Source organism: Lactuca sativa, chromosome 2 (assembly GCF_002870075.4).
Source record: "Lactuca sativa cultivar Salinas chromosome 2, Lsat_Salinas_v11, whole genome shotgun sequence".
NCBI classification, from domain to species: Eukaryota; Viridiplantae; Streptophyta; class Magnoliopsida; order Asterales; family Asteraceae; genus Lactuca; species Lactuca sativa.
Window position 1 is genome coordinate 184,359,305 of NC_056624.2, and position 24,881 is coordinate 184,384,185.

Here is a 24,881-nt window from a genome sequence, read left to right on the forward strand (position 1 = left end):
ACGTGGGGATAACATGTGAATCTTTCCCAAAATCTTGTCTTTGATTTAAAAGATTCTTTCAAAAGCTAGGAGAATTATAAAGATTAACCATCTTAGTTTTAGTTTTTCTAAATATGTTCTTGTCTTTTACCCAAATCATTTGTAACATCATTTATATTACCATGAGAACTTTCCATGCCAAAAGAACCATCAATTGAATCAAAGCTACTATATGATATCCCTGCTGCAAAGCTTATCTTTTGTTCAATGAATAAAAGTATCTTTAGAGGCATAAGGATGTCAACGACAAAGCATGACTCTAGTTACACTTTAATATCAAAAGAACTATTAATAGAGTTAGGTAAAAATACCATGCTACCAAGTATATTAGATGTATCATGAATGATATTAAAGCTCCTAGAAGTTCCTATAGGTTTGGTGTCAAAACTGTTTCGTGCATCAAATATGTTTATCTGGATTAGTACTATCTACAAGAGAGTTTAGGAAAAAACCTCGAATTTGATCAAGGAGTTAAGCACTAAATAATAACCCGCAAATACTCCTAGGCGAGTTTGTTGTGAAAGAAAGAGATGTTGGAAAATTTTAAATATAAATTTGAGCTTGAACTAGAGAAATTTGAGTTTCAACGGGTGATGAAGACAATGGAGAACAACATATATGGGTAGAAGTGTAAAGAATCACAACAGAAGATAAATATAAATTTAAGCTTGAACTAGAGAAATTTAAGAAGATTTGAGCTTGAACTACATATAATGCTTCTATAAAACTATCTCTATAGTTTATGCATATTAGGTAATTTTTAAGGTTTAAACCTTTTATTAAATGATAAATTACACATTTTATTAATGAAGTGTTAGCATTGAAAAAGTGTAACGACCAAAAATTTCAACCAATTTAAACATTTTACTTCATTCAAAAACTGTTGGGCTGAAGATTATTTTGAAGATTGCGTCATTTGGGCTCGATAGTTTATTTATTTTGTATTCCGATTTGGGCCTGTCCAACCGAGAGCCCTTTATGTTTAATATATAAGTATATGCTTGCATGCATATTAGGTTAATGGTTATAACGATTTTAGCAATTGATCTAGAGCTTAAACGATAGCATTACAAGTTTCTTTAATCGTTCTTGTAACCTACCAATCCTCTACAGTTGATGTTCTTAATCGAGCTCTTCTGAGGATTTTGTTTTAATCATTCGACTCGTTTGATTCACTCTTGTCTCGTTCTTATTTTCGTGTTCTTACAGTTTTATAATTATTTACCTGTTTGAGATCTAATCGATCTTCAAAGATTAAGGTTTTAATCTCATCAATTGGTATCAGAGCAGGAGGCTGTGTAATCGATACACATCTTTTCTGTGAAAAGGTTTCAATTAGGGTTTTTCCGCAATTACTGATATTTATTGAGCCGTCATCTCATTATTGATGTATCTTGATATTTATTGTTTTGCCCTAATTTGCTTTATTACAAGTCTGATCTTTTAACAGGTTTTTTCGATCATAATGGACGAGTCGCAATCAAATCCTATTAATATTTCCAACAGCATCGGTTCGACGACAAAGATTCCAATCCTATATACCCATGACTATGAAGTCTGGGCGCATCACTTCGAAGACTACGTGATAGGATCTGAGGATAATGGGTACCTCATATGGGAAGCCATCATTAATGGACCGTTCTCTCATTCTGCAACGTCCAGGATTATTAAAACTCAAAAGGAGTACAATGATCTGCTGAAGGATGTTAAAGATATTGCATAAGACGAAAAGGACAAATTCCAGTGCAATATCAAGGCGTTAAGGTTAATCAGATTCGCCCTTCAGTCCGACACCTTTAGGTTGGTCAGCTCATGCACGACGGCAAATGAAGTTTGGGATAGACTTCGCGAACTGTACTCTACAGACGAGGATCTTGAACATTATATCCAAACCTTGCTCTTATCTGAGTTTGGAGAATTCAGGCAAGGAGCCGAAGAAACGGTGACCCAGACGTTCGATCGCTTCAATCATCTTCTCAGCAAGATGATCAAACACGATATTGAAAGGAAGCTTATCGAGCAGAAGGTTACTTTCTTAAATGGTCTGAGGTCTGAATGGAGAGCAGTGGTGTCTACGGTCAAAGCCCATGAGCAGTTTAAATCATACTCTTTGGCGAAACTGGTGGGTATTCTCAAGTCCCAGGAGAAGATTGTGTTGCAGGAGAAGAACGTTGTTTCAAGCCTTGGTTCGTTGGCCCTCCTATCAAAAAGTAAAGCTGTGATGGAGGATGAAGACCTTAACTTGGAAGAGTATGACCTCACGTTTGAGGATTATGCTATGATGGTGTCTAACCCCAAGAGGTTCATAAAGAAGAGATTCCCCAACAATAAAAACCGAAACTGGCAGGGGAGTTACAGTTCAGAAAAAGGTAACAATGAACCGAAGGTTGAAGAGCCCACGAAGGAACCGAAGGTGGATGGCGATTCCAGAGTAAGCTGTTACTACTATGGTGGGAAAAACCACTATGCGAAAGATTGTGTCCTTAAGAAGATGGCTGAAAAGGATGATGAAGAGGATGAGGAAGCTGTGTTGCAGAAAAGGCTGGATGAGTTGAGAAAGAAGAAGTCTACCACTAACCCTTCTATTAATGCTCTTATTGTGCAGGGTTCGGTTGCTGATGACGAGTTCGGTAGCACGGAAGTTTGGTCTACCGACTCGGAAGACGATGAAGTGAGGAAGCCTACTCATGGAAAGGCTTATGTAGCAAAAGAGGAGAGCAGTGGAGGAAGATGCTTCATGGTGTCTGATGTATCTCAGATGAGGGGATACAACACCGATAGTGGAAGCAATGAACCGAAGGTGCAGGAGGACATGTGCTTCACGGCCAAACCACTCAGCCAGCAGTTCAATGAGCTTGATGAACTGATAAAGAAGGTACAATCGGTTTTTGTTTCATTTAAAGTACCACAATCCTCATATGAGAAAGAACTAAAAAATGTTAATACAAGAATTTCTCATCTAGATAGTAGCTTAACTCAAACTCGAGTCACCAATTCTAACCTGACTGATCAATTAAGCAGGGTGTCGTCGAAGAGTGAGGAGCGGCGCATGTGGATCGAGTTGAAGGAGTCTGAATTAGTTAAAATAAAAGACGAAAACATTTATTTACAAAGAGACAATTTAAAGTTGTTAAAACAGCGGAATGTTTTTTGTTTAATTGCAAAACGTCTATATTCTAATATTACTCAGCTTCACTTGGACTGTGAAATAGGCCAAAAGATCCATCGCATGATTTTGCCCTTCCTTGAGTTTAAGGAGGATGAAATTGATGCCGAAGCTTATAACTGTGAGAGTGTGATATCATCTGATGAAGTCAATCCGACCTACATGTATGGACTGGACAAAATTGAATCTTTCATTAAATGCAAGGACCACAAGGATATGCTTAAAAACCTTTTGGATGAAAATGATAGACTTAAACTGAGAACCGAAACCATACAAAAATTTGACTCTTTAAACGCCAACGTAAGCTCTGAAAACAAAATTGATGTTGAAAATGCATCTGAGCTTAACGAAGACGACAACATGAGTGAAATTTCTGTAGAGGACACGGTTGATTGCTCAGAATTTGTAAAAAGCGAACCTGAAAACCACAAGAATCTTATTTCTGAAAATTCAGTAGAGTGCACTCGATTGTCCCAACAAAAGTCCCCGATCTTAGAAGAGAAAGCAGTTGTGTATCAAAAGGTCAGGACCACTCCGAATCAAGTATACAAGGTCACTGGAGTAACCGAACATCAGACGGTTGAACTCACAGCTATTGTAAACGAAGACAATGTTGATGGCTGTGATGAGTACTTCTGGTCAGCTCCAATAGATAATGCAAACGAAACGGTTGGCTTATCTGAAAGAACCTCCTGGATGAGTAAAGGAAGATACATACCTGAACCCTTGAATAAGCCAGATAATTTCGATGAGCCAAGCACCAGTGGTACGAAAGACATTCCTAAGGAGGATGAAAGTTCGGCAAAAGAAGACGTTCCCTCTACTCCCTCAGCTCAAAGTGAAACTCCCTCAGTTCAAAAGGAACCAGCCAAGGAGAAACCGAAAACGAAAGCTAATGTTCATCATCAACCAAAGCAGATGAGGAATAAGAAGCGAGAAAGGAACCAAAGATACAGGAAGAATCTCTCTAAAAGGAGACAATTCTGGCAATCCCAGAATGCATACTTCTCACATCAAGACAAGAATCTAAAGTATGAAAACAATCCTGTCGGAAAGCCTGAGAGTCACAACAACCGAAAGCCAAGGTTCGGTTCACAAGAAAATACCAACCGAAAGCAAAGGTTCGGTTCTGAGAAAGACTTCAACCGAAAGCCAATGTTCGGTTCACAAGACGATTCCAACCGAAAGCAAAGGTTCGGTTCTGAAGTCAAAAGAGATCAAAACTCTAAGGTCAGTCCCTCCAATGATCAAAAGCAAAAGGGTCACCTAGAGTCTCCAGCCAAAAAGTCCTCTCAATCTAAACCCACTTCTTCTAGTTCTTCCAACTCTTCTACTTCCACCAATTCATCTCCGTCTAGCTCTAAAGCTAATTCTGTTCGTTCTCAAAAATCTCATTCGTCAGCTGAACAAAAGGGCAAACAAAAGGTCAATGAATCCACACTAGAGTCTAAACCGACCACACTCAATCCTTACAAAATAAAAGTTTTTACCATTAAAAAGAAAGATGAAACAACACTTATAAAACGAACATATCTTGTTGATATCTCTCTTACTGTTCCTGTTCCCATGAAAAGCTCACGTGGACCCAAGAAACTTTGGGTTCCTAAATCTGCTTAATTTTTGCAGGTTATAAGTGACGAGCAGTTCGACGAAGAATGGTACATCGATAGTGGCTGCTCACGTCACATGACAGGGAGAAAAGAGGAGCTCAGGGAATACATATCTCTTGCAAATGGTGGCAATGTCAAGTTTGGAAATAATTCTTTTGGCACCATAAAGGGATATGGGATGATAACAAATGGTGACTTTACTATAAGGAAGGTGGCTTATGTGGAAGGACTCCAACACAACCTCATCAGTGTATCTCAGCTTGTTGGAGGTAGAGGTCTCAAAGTCTCATTCGATGATGAAGGTTCTGAAATTATTGAGAAAAAGACAAAGAAGGTAATTCTCAAGTCGGAGCGAAAGGGTGAAATGTTTCCTCTAAACCTTAAACCCATCAAAAGAAACCCAACTATATGCTTGTTATCAAAAGCTCAATCTGACGAAAGCTGGTTGTGGCACCGAAGACTCTCTCATCTCAACTTTAAAGATATCAACCGACTTGTCACTGGAGGTCATGTTAGGGGTCTTCCATTGCTCAAGTTCGACAGAGATCATTTGTGTGCTGCATGCGAAATGGGGAAGCAGAGTCGTCAAAGTCACCCATCTGTAATTAACACAAAAGTTGTTGAACCACTCGAATTACTTCATATCGATTTGTGTGGTCCTTCATCTATTGAAAGCATCGGTGGTAGCAAGTATATTCTTGTTATTGTTGATGACTTTTCACGATTTACGTGGGTGTTCTTCCTAAAGCTCAAATCTGAAGCGACTCATAAGCTGAAAGTGTTCATCAAGCAGATTGAAGTACAGCTCAAGAAGGTCGTTCGCAACATCAGAAGCGACAATGGTCATGAATTCAAGAACAAGGAGTTTGAAGAATTTCTTGCAGAAAAGGGAATAAGTCACAACTTCTCAGCTCCCTACACACCACAACAGAACGGAATAGTCGAAAGACGAAACCGATCTTTGTGTGAAGCTGCCCGAACTATGCTAAGTTTCGCTTCCTTACCTCTTTATTTTTAGGCTGATGCTATTTCTGCTGCTTGTTTTACACAGAACAGGTCTTATCTCAACAAACGATTCACGCTCACACCATACGAGATTCTCAATAACAGAAAGGCTAATGTGAAATTTTTCCACGTGTTCGGCTCAAGGTGTTTCATCTTTAATTCTAAAGAACACCGCAACAAGTTCGACGTCAAAGCCGACGAGGGAATCTTTCTGGGTTACTCTCTCACATCCAAGGCATACAGAGTCCTAAACAAGCGTTCGAGAAAAATTGAAGAGACATATTACGTGACCTTTGACGATGGCTATGTCAAAAAGCTACAAGCCAAAGAAGACATCGCTGGGGAAATCTTTCCTCAAACTGGGCAAGTCACAGTCTCGATCGCCAATTTATACGATAAATTTCTGGAGCTCTTTGACGAACCAGAGAAAGCTTCTCTCTCAGAAGCAGGTGCAGCAGACAACAAGGTCGACCATATGAAGCAAATTGTCGAAGAAGCTGCCAGGAGACTAAATGAAGGAGAATCGGCTACTGATGACCCTCCATCTAACAATGCTTCAGTCGAGGGGGAGCCAAGCTCAAATGTCGAGGAGGAGCCAAGCTCTAAAAATGCAACCGAAGGTGCTTCTCCAACCGAAGGCGCTTCAACGCCTGAATGTCCAGCACCACAAGAAACCTCTGAACCTCAAGTTTCTCATAGCTCATCAATCGAGGGGGAGCATGATGATATGACGCTTGATTACGATAGCCAATCTGAGCCAGAAGAAATGATCAATGCTGAACTAGACCCAACCTTTGATCCGAATTACCCTCCTCTTACCAAATGGACCAGAGATCATCCTATCTCTCAAGTAGTTGGTGATGTATCTGAAAAGGTTCTGACCCGATCACAACTGAAGGCAAAACAGACATCCTTATTTTCAAAGGTTGAGTTTTGTATGTTTAACTCATTCGTATCAAAAGTTGAACCGAAGACGGTTAACACTGCCCTCGATCACTCTGATTGGGTTCAAGCAATGCAAGATGAACTGAACGAATTTGAAAGGAACAAAGTCTGGCGCCTCATTCCAACTCCTCCAGATGCTTCGGTTGTTGGTCTCAAATGGGTCTTCAGGAACAAAATGGACAAGGAAGGGAATGTAATAAGGAACAAGGCTCGTCTGGTGGTAAAGGGATACTGTTAGGAGGAAGGGATAGATTATGAAGAGACTTTCGCTCCAGTAGCTAGGCTAGAATCTGTTAGAATATTTCTGGCTTATGCTGCTCACAAAAACTTTGAAGTTTTCCAAATGGACGTCAAGTGTGCATTTCTCAATGGAGAACTCGAAGAAACAGTGTATGTGGAGCAACCTCCTGGGTTCGTGAACGAAAAGTATCCAAACCATTGCTATATTCTGGATAAAGCTGTGTACGGCCTTAAACAAGCTCCGAGAGCCTGGTATGAAACGCTAACTAAATTCTTAAAGATGTCTAAATTCAAACAAGGTTCGGTTGACCCAACCTTCTTTCGCAAAAAGGAAGGTAACCACCTTATGATAGTACAAATTTACGTCGATGACATCATCTTTGGCTCTACGAATCCCAGCTTAACAGCTGAATTCAGAAAATTGATGGAGACTAAATTTGAAATGAGCTCAATGGGTCCTATTAACTTTTTCCTTGGTTTAAATATAAGACAGGGACCCAAAGGCATCTTTATCAATCAGGAAGCTTACACGAAGACTCTCCTAGCAAAGTTTGGCATGATGGGAGACTCCAAAGTCAAAGTCCCAATGGCATTCGGCACCAAGCTAACTCCATCTCTTGACAAACCGGCTGTCGATATCACGCTCTATCGTCAAATGATAGGCTCACTAATGTATCTAACTGCTAGCAGGCCTGACATCATGTTTTCTGTGTGTTATTGTGCTGGATTTCAGGCAAACCCACGCGAACCTCACATGCTTGCAGTGAAGAACATCTTACGCTATCTCAAGCGAACCACCTCCTTAGGTCTATGGTATCCTTCCAACTCAGGCTTCTTCGTTCAAGCCTATTCTGATGTTGACCTTGGAGGAAATGTGGACTCGACAGAAAAAGCACAACTGGTGGCTGTCAATTCCTTGACGGAAAGTTGGTCGGCTGGCAATCCAAGAAACAAACGTGTGTGTCGTTGTCTACTGCCGAAGCGGAATACATTGCCGCTGCATCCTGCACATCACAAGTGATTTGGATCCAGAGTCAACTTCGAGACTATGGACTCAATATGAAGAAGATCCCACTATATTGTGACTCTGAAAGTGCAATTAGGATCTGTCATAACCCAGTGCAACACTCTAAAACCAAACACATAGCACTGAGGTATCACTTTATCAAAGATCATGTGGAAGATGGAAACGTCGAAGTTCACTTCGTAAGAACCATTGATCAACTGGCTGACGTCTTTACCAAAGCTCTTCCTGAAGCATCATTCAACAAAATATTGCAAGGGCTAGGTATGATGGAATCAGAGTCAGTACCTCAAACTACCTCTCAACCTCAAACGTAAGAAGCGAAACCAGCCGAACGTTCGGGTTCGGTTAAACCATCTGTCTCGCTCATCACTTCAAAGGTAGTTTTTCTCTGTTGTATATTTCTTGTACAAAATTGTTTTTCTTAATATTAAAAGTATTTTCCAATTGCTTGTCTAAATCTCTTGGTTTCTCAAAATTTTCCAAAACCAAAACCTACCGAAGGTTCGGGTTCGGTTTTTCAAAATTTTGTTGAACCGAAACCAACCGAACGCTCGGGTTCGGTTTTTCAAAATTTTCTGAAACCGAAACCAACCGAACGCTCAGGTTCGGTTTTTCAACTTTTTCCCAACCGAATCCAACCGAACGTTCGGGTTCAGTTTTCCATTTTTTTCCAAGTTTTTTTAAGTCTTAATTTTTTTTTCTTACTTATTTTTTTTAACTTATTTTTTTTTATTTTTGTTAATTTATTTTTTTTAAATCTCAAAAACACCAAAAATATTTTTCTCTTTTATTTTTTCTTGTGTGTTCGTTCGTTTATAGGGATATAATTGATGAATTACTTAAGTGTCCCTAGAAGCATGCTGCTGTATGTGTCCCAAGCCTCATAAGATTTTGAATAATAGCCTTCATGACCTGGTATACACAAACCTTGTCTTCCCAATAAGGCTAACACATTTATTCTAATCGTGAGCTACCTCACTCTCTTCTCACATGAAATAAGAGTTTGCTGCTTGGTCCTTTATTTCGCAGCAGAGGTACTATGTTTTCTTACACCATCTATATTACACTTCTCCATTACATTCGTTTCATCAACGTAACCCTTGAGACTCTCAGAAATTACCACTGAGGTTTATGGTTACACAACATCTGTGTTTATGATCTTAGTTTCGTGTCACTACGAGCTGAGTGAAACCCAAAATTCAACACCAAATCTGAATTGACGGTGAACAATTAATTTGCTCAAGTTTTCACCATAGAATTGACGAATGTACCCTCATGAAATCTCAAATTTCCTTTTGTGTGATTCCTATGAAATTGTTACACACCATAACATTTCTTCCCTTGGGATCCAATTTTTTTTTTTTTTTTTTGAGATTTTATATTTTTCCAAGCCAATTTAAAATAAATTACTACCTACTTGTTCAACAGGCTACACCGGTCTCACAAGTACTTTGTTCACTTTCTTTCTTATTTCAAGAATAGAATTGCTGAATCAAAGCGAAAGTCACCCTTATTTAGCCTAATTAAAAGAAGCCTTTCAACATTTATTAATAAGTGTTTGATCGTAATTCAACGGGAATCCACACTAACACTTTAAGGTCTCTCTTGACCTTGAAGGAAGAGATTCATGCCCGGGATCATCAGTTTCGTGTCATTATTGACATCACAGAAAATCCTTAAAAGAGTTGCTTTATTTCTTTTTCTTTTACACTCTTTGCACGAAAATCTTTGATTTTCCAAAATTCCGTTACTAATTATTACAGGCTGTATTATTACTTTGGGGTCAATTATGAAGCTGTGGTCAAAAACAATCCACGTGGACATTTAATTCAAAAGATGCCATTTAAAAAGATAAGACGAAAGGTTGCTGACTCGGCGGGAGTTAAACGGATTGAAATTCAAACGACGGTAAAAAGGGGGCGCATGTGAATTTGAAACGCCCATGCTTTTACTGACATTATGGACGCGTGTGCGAAATCCAAGCGACATTCCTCTGGCATTTAAAGGCGCATGAGGATTTGAACCGTTTTTCTTCTGAAACGACGCTTGTTGGGTGGCGTGATCCTAGGAATCTGACACTATCTCTCCTACGTGATCATCGCATAGAAGATTTGAAACGATTTTTCTCTCTCCAATCCCTCACTATAAAAGGCAGTTTACAATCTCATTTACCTTTTTACTGCTTCCGGATTTTCTAGAGAGCAAAAACTCCCAAAAGCTTCACTGTTCATCTTCTTCTTCTACTACCTTCAACAATGGCAGAATCTTCTTCCGTCCATGATACTTCACAAATCCTTCCCATTCGTCCGCAACAATGCCTGGTGATCGACCTCAATCCTCTGGCGTACGACTCCTACATGTCGCCGATCATCGAGTGCCTGAAGTACCCCCAAATCGCCACCGCTCTCTCCAGGATCGAATCTGTGCCCATGGTGGTCCTATCGCAGGTTTATGCGACTGCCTATTACGACAAAGCAGTCGACCGAGTGTTCTTCGAGATTGCTGAACACAAGACCTCTGTTTCTCGACAGCGTTTCTGCACAATGCTAGGGTTGGCTGTTGACCCATCGAGAATAAATCCGGAGACGATTCCGGTTGGGTATCTGTACAACATGTTTTACAATATGGGGTACACGGAGGTTCTCACCTCCATCGCAAAATTCAAGAAGTCCTGCTTGCCGCCACAGTGGAACGGCATGTTCACAGTCCTCTTCAAGGGCTTGTCGGAACGCAGCTCAGGATCCGACGGTGCCAGTCGACTTTTCTTGTCGATCATGTATGCAGTCTATAACGGGGTCAACTTGGATTTTGGGTTGGTCCTCTGGCAACAGCTCATCCAGAGCCTTTCATCATCATCACGACACTCTGAGGTGTCACTGGCCAGGTTCTGGATTCTAATCACTAAGTGGGCGATGGACAAGTTCGACATTCCCACTCCTGAAGGTGCATCGATGTCTTCCATCGGTACGTTTCATACAAAGAAGATCATCGTCTCGGATGCATCTAAATTCTCATTCATTGGCTCTATTCCGGAGACAATGTATGGCGCAGTTCCATCTGACAGCAGACTAATTCGGACGATCAAGGAATTCAGGGCAACTGGTCCTAGGGAACTTACACCGGAAATGCTCAGGTCAATCCATGATGCTGACAAACCGGTGAACAGGGGCAAAAAGGCGGATAAAGGGAAGCAAGCGACCAAAGCTCCCACGGGTCCTTCTCCCAAGAAGAGGAAACAGCCTAAAGTTGCACAGTCCCCACAACCAAAGAGGAGGAAGACTCAACCGAAGCGAAAGCTTGTTATTCCCTCTTCTTCGAGTGACTCAGAACACGAGAGTTCGGATTCGGACGGATCTCAAGGAGGCGAAACCCCTCAACAAGGCAACACACCACCTCGGTCTCCTACCCCAGAGATGGAACCTCATAATTCACCAGTTCCTTCACCTCCTCCAACCATTCCTACTTCCATTCCAACCATAATCCCCACTACCACTATACCTCCAACCTCTTTCTACGGAGTTGACTTCGTTCGCTGCCCTTCGCCAAACCATAAGCGACGACAACTCGGCCCTTCGTGCCTCCATCGACGAGCGCCTCGCTAAGCTTCAGGAGGATCTCGCAGCTGAAAATTCATTGATGGACGTTCTAGCGAGCAAAACAACTGCCCTCAAGATCAAGAGCACGCAGCTTTCAAACTCACAACAACAGCTAGAAGCTCTTCGATCCGAAAGGGAGGTTATCAAGACTTGTGTTTCGGATGTACACGCTGCCTTATCAAACATCCTTGAAGCACACGATCCAATTCTCAACCATTCAGTGAGGCGAACCCTTGCTGAAAAGCTTTCTCCTGCCATGGACCTACTAAGCAAAATAGAAGGCTTACCGAGTTTCGTGTCCATTCCGAAACAAGGGGGAGATGAGAAGAAGACCGGATCGAAACCACCTCCTTCCTCCAAAGCTACTCACACAACCGAACCACCTCCGACTGGTCAAGCTTCGGGTTCGGGTGTGAAGGACAAAGGGAAAAATATAGCTGAGGAAGAAGATGAAGATGAAGATGATGAAACCATTGCTGACATGTTGAAACGAAAGAACAGTCGCAATGTTGATGAAGATGTAAATCGTGTGGCGCGAGAGGCTAAAGAAGCCGAACGCAAGCAGAAGGAAGCCCACGATCTCCTTGAGAGCAGGAAGACTCTATTCCCTGCCTGGACTCGGGAGCGAATGATCAAAGAGGCCATAGATACTCCCAGCATCTTATGGCTCGAGCCGGTTATCTCGTTCGACTGCAATAATACTGTCAACTCGCAGTTCGACATGCCGCTGACTCGAAAGGCGTTTATCTTCTACGCCTTCTCAAATATCTTTGAAGTCCCTCATCCGAACGCTGAACTTGATAAGGAACTCATCGACTTCTATCTGACGGCTGATCGTCCTCAGTATCTAACTTGGAGCGCCCAGAAGATAGTGAACGTTCGGGTACTGAAGCCTTACGCCGAAGGAAGATTCACAAACGTTCGGTTCAAGGTAATCCGGGGATCAGCAAAAGCTGCACAGCATATCTCCCTGGCAGATCTACCGAACTTAAATCCTCATGATTGGATTGTCTTGCATAATATCCTTTTGACTAATGAAGCCGAATATGGTCCCATTATAGACTATATCAAAAGGATGTTAGTCTGCTACATCATGGAGGTTGCCCTAATGGATCAGGAGGTTGCCACAGTCTTCAAGAAGAAACCGAAGATAGCTCCTGTGGGATCGGCCAGTGATCTCAACCAAATGCAAATGGGCAGGATCGACTCGAGACGCAACTCGGTTATGTTCACTAGAGCAGAAGGACAGAAATGTCTCTTTGCTTTAGCTGACAAACACCTTTACACCACTGCTTGTCTGGAGCATGTGTTATCGATCATCAAGAGGTGTAAAGAGAATTCGGCTGATGATGTCAAGTACTTCGACGACATGATCCAATGGTACATCAGGTTTAGACAGACAATACTCTCGCTCACCAAATGTCTGTTTAACACTGTGAAGAAGAAGGTACCTGCTTCAGCTGCTGGCCCAAGTAACAAGTGAAGATCTCGCTCTAATTGACGCAAAGGGGGAGATTGTTGGGCTGAAGATTATTTTGAAGATTGTGTCATTTGGGCTCGATAGTTTATTTATTTTGTATTCCGGTTTGGGCCTGTCCAACCGAGAGCCCTTTATGTTTAATATATAAGTATATGCTTGCATGCATATTAGGTTAATGATTATAACGATTTTAGCAATTGATCTAGAGCTTAAACGATAGCATTGCAGGTTTCTTTAATCGTTCTTGTAACCTACCAATCCTCTACAGTTGATGTTCTTAATCGAGCTCTTCTGAGGATTTTGTTTTAATCATTCGACTCGTTTGATTCACTCTTGTCTCGTTCTTATTTTCGTGTTCTTACAGTTTTATAATTATTTACCTGTTTGAGATCTAATCGATCTTCAAAGATTAAGGTTTTAATCTCATCAAAAACCATTATGTTTATACATATAGTTTTCAAAATAGTTTAACATTAGAGTATTCCCCAAAACCATATCACATAAATCATAAAACACAAGGAGCGGTACGATCACGCCTTCGCCTTGCCACGATCTCCTGAAGCACCTGAAACAATAAACCACAATTGTAAGCCCGAAAGCTTAGTGAGTCCCCCCAAAGTACCCATACACATAGACATTCGCATACAGCAAAGAACAACATACTACGGGGCCAATCAACCTTCCGGATGGAATACCCCTGGCCCTCAACCATCGGGTTGGAATGCCTACATACTACGAGCCCAATCATCCTACCGGGATGGAATACTCTCGGCCCACAACCATCGGGTTGGAATGCCCATACACCTATCCATACAACCATAACTACTATGGGTCTAATCATCCCTCGGGATGGAATACCCCAGGCCCCTCAACCATCGGGTTGGAATGCCAACGTACTATGAGTCCAATCATCCTACTGGGATGGAATACTCCTGGCCCATAACCATCGGGTTGGAATTCCCCACCCCTATACATATAGTAATTACTACTACCACTATGGGTCCAATCATCCCTCGGGATGGAATACCCCAGGCCCCACAACCATCGGGTTAGAATGCCAATCTATACTAGCAAACAGGCACACATAACAGGCAACCACATAACACTCTACAAAACCAACATACTAGGGCCCTATCATCCTACCGGGATGGAATACCCTCTGCTACTGCTCAACATACATAACCTGCAGGTAACCTCCTACCAGTGTACATAAGGCATGACCAACTACAAGTCTATAAATAACCACTACCCAACTACCAGGGCGCTGATCCAACAGAACTAGCCATCACTTAACTATCCATTCCTCTAGGATACTAAGCTAACAAGGCATATCCTCATATCAATATCCTATATACCAGGATACTAGCAAGCATATCATCACACAACATAACAAGCTCTAAACAACAACCCAAAGGGCCGACCTTGGTGCCTTAGACCCTTGAGTACAGTGAGGAAAACTCACCTTGAACTGCTGAAACACTGTTGGTACCCTTCTGACTGCTATCTAACAATCCCCGCACCGCTGCTCCTCTAACGCCTTGAACTATCAATGCCATAAAAACACTAAGCCCCAAAACAAATCCTTCTAAGGGTAAATTGACCATTTTACCCTTAACCCAATCTGGTCCAAGACTAAGGTCCAAAACCACAACATGAAAAGCCCAACACTAGAAAAGCTCCTCAACCCCACTAGTGACCCACTAATGGCCCAATTGCTACATTGGGCCCAATCCCTTAATGGGCGTCACCCTAAGCCCAAATTATATTCCTTGGCCCATATAATATGATTTTTGTGGGACCACTAAGGCCCAAATACCCAAACATGCCCCAAAACCACGACCCAAAACTCATGATCCAACAGACAGGGTTACGCGGGGCGTAATTCAATGTACACTTAGCGTACAAGCTCGATGATGGTACGTTGGGCGTAGTTTGCTAAGTCGTTTCCTCATTAAGTGCTTAACACTCTAAACCAGATGCTATAATCACAGATCCAAGTCCATTAATATGTCTTAAGCTATAAAGTCGTCTACTTGGTGGCTTATAACCCACCAAATGAACCTAAACTTGAAATATAACATCATACTTCCATAAAAGGTGGCTAGATCTCATGCATGATCACAAATGAGCCCTAAAGGTTGGAACTTTACTACATAAGGGACTCATATGATACTAAGGGTGGCAACCCTGGACTTAGAAACGTGCTGGAGTCATAAAGATGCATTCTTGGGACCAAAAATTCCATAAAATTGTACCAAGAGAGATCTAAGAGATTATTCATCAAGCTCAAAGCTTTTTACGTTGAAGAGGTCCGAAATGAAACACTTGTCCCAGATCTATAAGCTCTAGCTTCCAAGGTTCCTCCTTCCCAATCTTCTTCCTTTCTCTTCCAAGCTAAAAACCACCAGGATGAGCTTTTCACGGCCAAGATCTCTAAAAATGGAGGTTGGAACGTTCTAGGGTTTCTTTTGAGGTTAGGGAGGCTGATATGAGGGCTAGGGTTGAAGCCATTATGTTCTATATATAGTGGCTCAACCCAAAGATCCGCTACGCTGGTACGTCAAGCGTATGCCTCACACCTTCGCGACCTAAAGATCCGCTACGCTGGGCGTAACCCAGCTTACGTTGGGCATAGCCACGCGTGTCCAAAAGCATGCATGCCCTTTTCCTCGTCAACTTTTTCCATTAAGTGCCATAAATGTCAATATCTTCAAAGTTTCATAACTCCTTTATTCTGAGTCTGTTTCCGACGAACTTTATATCCATGAAAAGGTGGCGAGAAGCCCTATGCTTCTAGCAAGCCACCCCCGTCCGAAACCTTCTTGAATGAAACCTGTTGCCCATAAAAGACCAAAATGCCCTTACTCTTGATCTCGGGAATCCATAAATAATTACTTTTAGAACGGGACGTTACAAAAAGATTGAAAAATTAGTGTCAAAATCACAATAAAGTTAAAACTTAGTGTCTTTTTTGTCATCTTTTTCGACTTTGACAAGCCATTATGTCACATAAGTATGTCAACCGGATGACATCAATCAAATCAATCAACGAGTTAGAATTGCGACAAATTAAAAACATAATGACTTAATTGAAAAAAAAACCATGGTATCAAAATCGAAAAATGACGAAAAGTTAGTGATTTTTTTTGCAATTTACCCTATTTTTTGAAATTTATTTCTAAAATAGAAAAATCTCATGTAGCTTTCTTCGGTATTCAATAATTCAAAAAAGGTAACAAGAAGAAAGTATGATAAATACATGTTATTGCATCTATAATAGATTTCTAATATCCTTCAATTATTTATTGATACATAAACTCGTATTAATCAGTTACATTAAAATTTAACATAAAGCTAACCTGTAAAAAGAATTAAAAAAAAACATTACTTAGAATGCTATGAGACCTACGCACTAGCCAATTGCGCCACCATCCCTTTTTTTGGAAAAAGGGAGAACACCCTTGGCAAATACCATTAATAAAATAAAGTACAAGGAACTAAGAGCACCAAAGGAGCCCGAGAGACAAGCCAAAGCTAAGGGACATCCCCCAAAGCAAATGTGTGGTATTTGGGGAAACATTAGTCACTTGCATCTTGTACTTTGATCATCAAAACATTCCACATTGTAAACATGTTTCTATGGTAGAATCAAAAGTGGAGTTGGAGTGAAGAACTTGATGAAAAATTCACTATTTCCTCCCTTAGGAGGATTATCGATGCTAAAATTTGACCAACTGTCCGATCAAGGCCGCTTGGAATAAAATTGTACCAGGCAAAGCTAATTAACTCATTTGGAGGGCACGGTTGGCTGGAGTACCTACTCGTACCAATCTTGAGCGCATTGGAGTTAATGTGGGTTCTCTTCTATGTCCCTTGTGCAATGCTAAACAAGAAACAAAATATCACATTTTCATGGATTGCTCCATTGCTTTGGAGATACGGTGTGCCCTTCATAACTTGTGGATTGATTTTCCTATTGCTGAGACCTTTATTCAACATGCATTCACTCCCGACTTTGTCGTTAATAACCTAAAGAAGGAACACACCAATATTTCTATTTTTTTATTGGCCTTTACATGAGTGATTTGGATCTTTAGGAATGGGGTTGTATTTCATAGCAAAACGAAGAACACCAATGTTCTTATTAGCGAGGTTAAGGTTCTTGCCTTCCATTGGCTTAAAATTAGAGCTAGGAGAGGTTGTATGTTAGATTGGGATAATTGGTGTTTAGATCCGAAGGCTGAATGTCTTAATGTTTTGTAATCCTAGCTTCTCGCTAGTTTTATCCTCGGAATGAAATCTTTTTTGCTGTTCAAAATAATAATAATAATAATAAATAAAAACATATTTCTTACTTTATAGATTATAAAATGGACCATAAGAAGGAAGTACAACGAAACAAAACAATAATCAATAAGTATACTTCGATTAACCATCAACTTAAATATGAATTGGAGATATCAATTTCTATCTACTTCATCTGTAAATGGATTTAGACTATGTTATATCTCCAACATTTTAACCAGATAAGATAAATTTTAGCTAATAAGCAATACCTTAAAATCCATACAAACTATATTTTTAATCCATATAAGTATAAACTTAAATCACTTCATCCCCCCAAAAAAATTATATAATAATATAGGTGGTTTAATTATATCATACCATTATATTATATTTTTACATAACACACACAAACTATATTTTTAATCTATGTAAGTTACAATACCTCCTAAATCACTTTATTCCAAAAACAATAATAAAATTACTTTGTATAATAAAAAATAATAGATGACTTCATTGACCCGGTCAAATAATTTTGTATACATCCTTATCAAACGTTAAAATATCATATTTATCTAAATATCATATTTGCTTTTTTTAATCTTTTAAAATATCATATTTACATAAATATATATTTTTTAATATTTAATAACCTTTTTTTTTATATTTTAAAATTATTAAAACTAAAAAAAGGTTAAATAGAACATAGTATCTTCTAAATTCAGAACTTCATGAACCAAATAACTTATCTTTGCCATCCGAAAGTCAATGAAGTTGCAAAGTGTTCATTCTTGTAGAATACAAACATATGAAATACAAATCAAACTTACACTTGCAACAGACACAAGATATATTATGAAACTCTCAATTACCTATCCATTGCCACGTATAAAACACATACTACGATCGGTATTTTCTTTTTAACTTTTGAAGAAAAACAAAATCAAAAAGCAACATAAAAGTCAATGTTTAACCTTTTTAATTATTTTGAAAAAACACAAAATCAAAATAAAACCATCATAGAAACAATGACATTACGGCTAGAAGTTAACGGTTGACCCTAGGTCTTAAATGGCCAAGACAAAGTTCCTCTAGTTTAAAATGCAGGGGTAATATAGTCCATTTAATTTCTTTTTCAATTTCTGTATTTTTAACACAAATAATTTATACAAAATTTGGAAAGACAAAAAAAAAAAAAAAAAGCAAAGGGTATTTTGGGTAGACGCATCCCATACCAAAAAAATTACTCATTACCAAACCCGTCCAACCATCAACCTAAGTTTTGTATTTAAATAAGTGATTGCAAGTTGCAACTAAACTCTTGACCTTTATTATGATCAGTCTCTCTTTCACTCGGTATCATCGCTAAAATAAATCATATGCTCTTGGCTGTTTGCCTCGAGATTTTCATTTTCCCAAGGTTCTAATAGTCGCCTCTTTCTGTACTAATTAGTATCTTATAATCAATCACAAACCTCTCCTTTTCATAATTTCATTCCGATCAAAAACGGGTACCACACTTCTTAATCATCCTCTAACACCATTGCTTTCAACCCCTTCACTAAACCTATACCTCTTAAATGATTTCACATCACAACGTCAGACTAACAAACGTATGAGGTATAACCCATAGCATGGGTATATTCGTCCTCACAACTACTACTAGCAACCATGGATAACCACTACAAACCTAAAATCCAAAAGTTCGGCCGTTGGTTCTCTAAAAAACACAAGTCCAGACGTAGTCGCAAACAGCTTTCAGGTTATAAATCATCATCTTCCTTACGTTACACCGTTTTCATGGTTTATAAAGTGTTCCATGGTACCGTGTTAATTGTTAAAGTTACCAGAATAGCTTTTTGCAGATGAGTCTGGAGATGAATACGAGGAGGAGGATAATTCGCTTATCATGTCATCGGACACCGATCCATGCAGCTTAACCAATCAATTACGGTAACTCTGGTTAAGTTTTCCGTTAACTATGGTATCATTTTCGTTGATGTTTACAACGTATTTTTTTATTTAATATACTAATCATGTTTTAGGATATTTGTGGCCACGTGGAATGTTGCGGGAAGATCTCCAGCTGGTAGTTTGGCTGTTGATTTAGATGAATGGCTGAATGTTAAAGAATCTGCCGACATTTACGTTCTAGGGTAATCAATACAACTCATCAATATCAATATACTAGTTTATAATACGTGGGAACCACGATTATAAAATTAATCAAATATTTATAGTAAAAACTCAAAATTATTAATAAGTTATTTTAAATAAATTATTAATTTAAGAGATATTTTTATTAGTTATGTGAACTTATAATCATTGATTCAAATACATATATAAAATTAATTTTTAATATATATTAGATATTTTTTATTTGTGAATTAATGTAAACAATCATTTAAAATTTAAAATTTAAAATAGAATCACATTAATGATGAAGTCTAATAAATTTAAAATAGAAAACTAATAGATTGACAAGTGGCAACACATTAATTAAAATGTCTAATATGATGATACATGACAAAAGAACTACTCTTTTATTAGTATAGGGATATAATATAGTAGGCAATTTTAAGACTAAAATGATACTATTTTTTTTTAGTCCTGAATAATAACAGTTTTGATTTTTGCATATTTGTTTCCAATAACTGACTTCATCTTATTTTAGGTTTTTGTATCTTTTTGGTTTATATTCCACATAAAATGGCTACCTTGGTCCATAAATATAACTTATTTTTGCACCAAAATTATAAGAACCAAAATTGTACAATCCGGATATAGTCAGGGACCAAAAATTTAACTTACTCTAATTTTAACCGAGTTTAATCCTAACTACTAATTACTTTGATCATCAATCACTGTACAGATTTCAAGAAATCGTACCCTTAAAAGCTAAAAATGTGATCGGGGGAGAAGATCTAACCGAAGCAACAAGCTGGAATTTGCTAATTGGACAAATACTTAATGACAAATGTGCATGCCGTTGGATTACGCCTATGATAAATCCAGTGACAAGTGTAGTAGAAGAAGATGAAGGAGAGGTTAATAACTGTGGTAGGTACAAACTAATGGCAAGCAAGAAGATGGTTGGTGTATTCATAAGTGTATGGATAAATACATCATTATTCAATAGGTACAGTATATCGAGCGTGAAGGTGTGTGCTGTGGCCTGTGGGATCATGGGTTATTTAGGAAACAAAGGGTCGGTGTCTGTTAGTATGTTGATTGAAGGAACTAGTTTCTGTTTCATTGTTGCTCATTTGGCTTCTGGTGAGAAGAAAGGAGATGAAGGAAGAAGGAATCACCAAGTTTCTGATATTTTCAAGCGAACGTATTTCACTCGAGATGATCATTGCACTCCGAGGCCTCTCACCATCTTAGGACACGAGTAAGTCTTTCTTTCTTTTTGACTTACTGGACTTATTAAGCACTTATATATATATATATATATATATATATATATATATATATATATATATATATATATATATATATATATATATATATATATATATATATATATATATATATATATATATATATATATATATATATAGTGGCGTTTCCTTTAATTTGACTTAATAAATTAAGGAATTAATTAAGTGGAGTTGATTTTTAAGATTGGTGTGTATTGTTTTGTTGAACAGCCAGATATTTTGGTTTGGGGATCTCAACTATAGGTTATTTTTAGAAAATGATTTAGCTAGAGAGCTAATAAAAAAACAAGATTGGATAGCACTTCAAGAGTTTGACCAACTAAGGCAAGAACTGGGAGATGGTGGAGTATTTCAAGGGTGGAGAGAAGGGAATATTAAATTTGCACCTACTTATAAATATTCAGCATTTAATAGCAATTGGTACTCGGGTACATTTCCAAGCTTAGTAGGAGAAAAACAAAGGACCCCAGCATGGTATACACCTCTACCTTTTCCTTCGTTAATACTAAAATTCAAAGACTCAAATCACGTCTTTAATAAATATCACAGACTGAAATTAAGTCCTTAATAAACGCAAACATATAAAAGACTGAATTTCAGCCTCGGATATGTTTGGTTATTTTATAGCTAAATGCATTTATGTTTACAATTCTTATGGAATTTTGTTATTCATAGTGCAGGTGTGACAGGATCTTATGGTATGGTAAAGGAGTAAAACAACATTCATACTTTCGTAGTGAGAGCAAGTTCTCGGATCATAAGCCTGTGTCTGCTCTATTCTCAACACAGATTGAAGTCGTGAGGTCTAATGATATAGGTTCCTCTGTAAGTAATCTATCAGGCTATATATATAGTTTTAATTGGGTGATTACTTGATGTGTGATTAATTATAATTCATGATCACATGAACAGAAGAGAATCAATGGAAAGGCTTCATCTACCTTGCTTTCACTGATTACCAGAGATAGTGATGCATCACCATCAAACCGAAAATGCCATAGAAGAAAGGGAAGGTTGTGATGAAGGGTTCTTTGGATTAGATATACCATGGTGATAAAATAATAGTCTTGGTGCTCAATTTCTTTTATTCTTTTATCTTTCTATGTTTACTGCTGTTATTTCCTTCGTTTCTTCATCCTTTCAACAGTCGGCTATCAAAGACTTAAGTTGGGAGGTACCACTGACTATAAAGAATATCATGAACAAAAAGCAACAGTTTATATATGATGTATTCTGTCAAATATATATCGTCATTTTCACAATTGTGCTATGAAAATTAAGGCAAGTAAGTTAGATTCTGATGTTCAATTTGAGTAGGATTGCTTTGGTTCCAACAAAGAAACTGAAAACGTCGTTAAATCATACATTTTTTTTTTTGGCAAATAAGAGATCTGAATCGATCTAACATCATGCGCTCTTCAAAAATAGTTGATCAAGAAAGAAAACAAACGTTATGTTTAGAGGTTGCTTCAGGGAATTCCTGCCTGCCATTGAGAGTTCCCCGCAGCTGTTCGTTTCCCGCTAATCTTCATCGGAGAGGGCTTTGGTATGATAGTACAAGGGATTACTTGTACAGTACAACAAACTGATGCATAATGGGTTTTCATGATTTCATCCATTCTATTGGGCTGCGTCCACAAAAAAATGACCATAGTTGCATTATGGGTTTGGGCTTTTGCATGTTTAAATGATTCTAAATAGAATACCCTTGGTACATAAATTATTTTCATCTAATCACTTCACAATTTGATGGCATCCGAAATTGTTAAGTCGTTAACTCGAAAGACATGCCCCAAAGAAATGAGAGCAAGGGTTTCTAATAATTAACTTTTAAATAATTTAATCATTTTTTACGGTTGTACATTTTTTTTGTTGAGGTGTACAAGAAACGGTGTGGTGACGAATAAGATTCTTTGGAGTATAGTTTCATATGGTTATCAGTTAGACGTTCTTCAACTTTCTTCCCAATGTAATTCACGATCATTGTTTTCTTATGTTTAGAAGCATAGAACACAACATATTTATGTTTGAGAAAATACGGTCATAACTTCCATGGGAAGTCATTAATAGTTGAACAAATAATTAGCAAGTAAGGGATATGTATTTGGAAGAACCTTATAATTTCAATGGATGAATGGATGATTGACCTTAAAATACTTTAATAGGTTTTCCTTGAAATATATTTTAATTAACAAGTATATTTATCAATATCATTTTTTCGAACGAAACAATAGAGATAGATTTTAAGTAACTGGAAAGATTTATCCGATAACTAAACTTAGGTCATACAACTATTGGTGGCCTAGGTGGCTCCCAAGACATCATGATTTTGGGGTATAGTTTTAGCCCAATTACAATGGGTATCTATTTAATTACAATGGGTATCTATTTATGTGTGACTCATCTTTTGCAACTTTTGGATAAGGCTGAGGCATAAAAGTGAAGTTGACTCAATAACCTAATGCGATAAACAAAAAGTTAAAGATGAGGATAATCGCACATAGGATAGAAGATGAGGAGACCATCAACCATTCTCTTTGTTGACTACATTATATGATATCTATGTCAAATAATGTGTTTTTCTACATGCAACTCCGCCCTCTCCTATTTATCTCACTAAACTAAGTTCTCATGATTCACCATTCACGAACAAAATATGTTTATGGGTTTCTCTATTGAGAGGTGTAACTGTCATGAATCAAAACTCGATAGTCATAGAGGAAGAATTTCCTTTATCTTCGAATTAACTATCCTTAAGGAAGGGCATGTTGCTCTAAATCAACTGAACTCTAAGGTTATAGGAGTATGATGTATTAAGCCTCGCCACCAGACATGTTAAGCATGAGCTACACCGCCACTGGCTTACGCCAAGGGGCTCGCCAAGAAGAAGTCGCCAAGCGGGTAGCGAGAGGAAAATGGAGAGAGAAAGAAGAGAGGTGGGTTCTGATTGGTGCTTGACATTTGTTTTTTTTCCTTTCCAAAATAAAACCTATTAATTTAACACACCACCACTCCCCAACTTTTACAAGGTAACATGCTAAGCTTACATGACATTAAAAATCTCAAAAACGCTTACATTGCAATGTGCTAAGAATGCTACAATTCCCTCCAACCTGATAGAAATAACTAGATGATTTTCCGATTCTGACAAAATATGTCCTCACTCTCTAAGAAGTAAATTATGTTTTATGATTTAACATATAACAAGTAAAAAAAGCTCGTGCTACGCCACGAGTTTGAATGAAGTGTACATATGACCATATACTTCTCTTTCAAAGAATTAAATATTTGGTTAGTGAAAACCTTAACTAAAATAAGCTCTTTTAGCTATTCATTCCAAAAAAGGAACAAGTATACATATAAATAAAATGGAATTTGAATTAAAGGTCAAATTGCCAGAAATAGCAATGTATTTTCCCTTAGTTGTATATAGCAAAGTCATTCAAATACAAAGTACAACACTTGGACAACTCTTTATAATGTTTTCCTTGCATTTTGTAGCAAATTCCACATTCCTGGCTGCCATAATCACGTGTACACCCCTCAAAGATAGGACACAAACAGTCTCTAGATCAATACCACTTGTTGATCCTGTCATAAAAGAGGAAAGACTTTAAGATACAGAATATATGGTGTTTATCTATAGATTTTAGCTAAAACCCATGAAAATTGAGGTGAAATTTTTATGCTTTGAGTCTCAAACATATTAGGTCATCAAAATTGTTTGGGTCCAAGAATCAAAGAAATAGTGAGAATTCTTGATATCAAGTTAAAAGTTAAAGTTTCCTCAGTTTTGTAATTTCTGTTTTTCAAGTGACATTGCATTCCATTCCTTTACCAAAAACCTTTACCCTTCAATGAATTTCATTCCAGTTTAGAGGAAAATGCGTGTGTAATGATGAAATTTGAAACTGCCATAATGCAAATGCAAATATAAAATTGAACCAGGATATGAGAAGGTTTATTGTGGGATAATAAAAAAAAATTATCACATTTTAATGTGTTATTCAACAAAGTGATTTTTTTACCAATAAAAAAAGAAGACC

The 24,881-nt window shown here is 38.1% G+C and overlaps 1 protein-coding gene across 2 annotated transcripts; it reads left to right on the top strand.

Annotated features, from left to right (window-relative positions):
• The first annotated feature begins 18,702 nt into the window (after positions 1 to 18,702).
• LOC111891919 (type IV inositol polyphosphate 5-phosphatase 7) lies at positions 18,703 to 22,143 on the top strand. Of its 2 annotated transcripts, none has more exons than XM_023887983.3 (7): positions 18,703 to 19,154; positions 19,248 to 19,345; positions 19,438 to 19,548; positions 20,265 to 20,786; positions 21,046 to 21,309; positions 21,516 to 21,660; positions 21,748 to 22,143. In XM_023887983.3, exons 2-7 carry the CDS (start codon positions 19,302 to 19,304, stop codon positions 21,853 to 21,855), a joined length of 1,194 nt encoding a protein of 397 aa, XP_023743751.1. In that variant the 5' UTR covers positions 18,703 to 19,154; positions 19,248 to 19,301; the 3' UTR covers positions 21,856 to 22,143. The 2 variants fall into 2 exon arrangements, with proteins under 2 accessions (XP_023743751.1, XP_023743749.1); XM_023887981.3 differs by having other exon boundaries at positions 19,258 to 19,345.
• The last annotated feature ends 2,738 nt before the right edge of the window (positions 22,144 to 24,881 follow it).

What these genes read in the sequence shown, in the direction of transcription:
- LOC111891919 (XM_023887981.3), top strand. Translation starts at nt 19,064, where the DNA reads ATGGATAACCACTACAAACCTAAAATCCAAAAGTTCGGCCGTTGGTTC. An exon ending in TAGTCGCAAACAGCTTTCAG is followed by an intron (nt 19,155 to 19,257) that starts GTTATAAATCAT and finishes AGCTTTTTGCAG; the next exon opens with ATGAGTCTGGAGATGAATAC. An exon ending in CTCACCATCTTAGGACACGA is followed by an intron (nt 20,787 to 21,045) that starts GTAAGTCTTTCT and finishes TTTGTTGAACAG; the next exon opens with CCAGATATTTTGGTTTGGGG.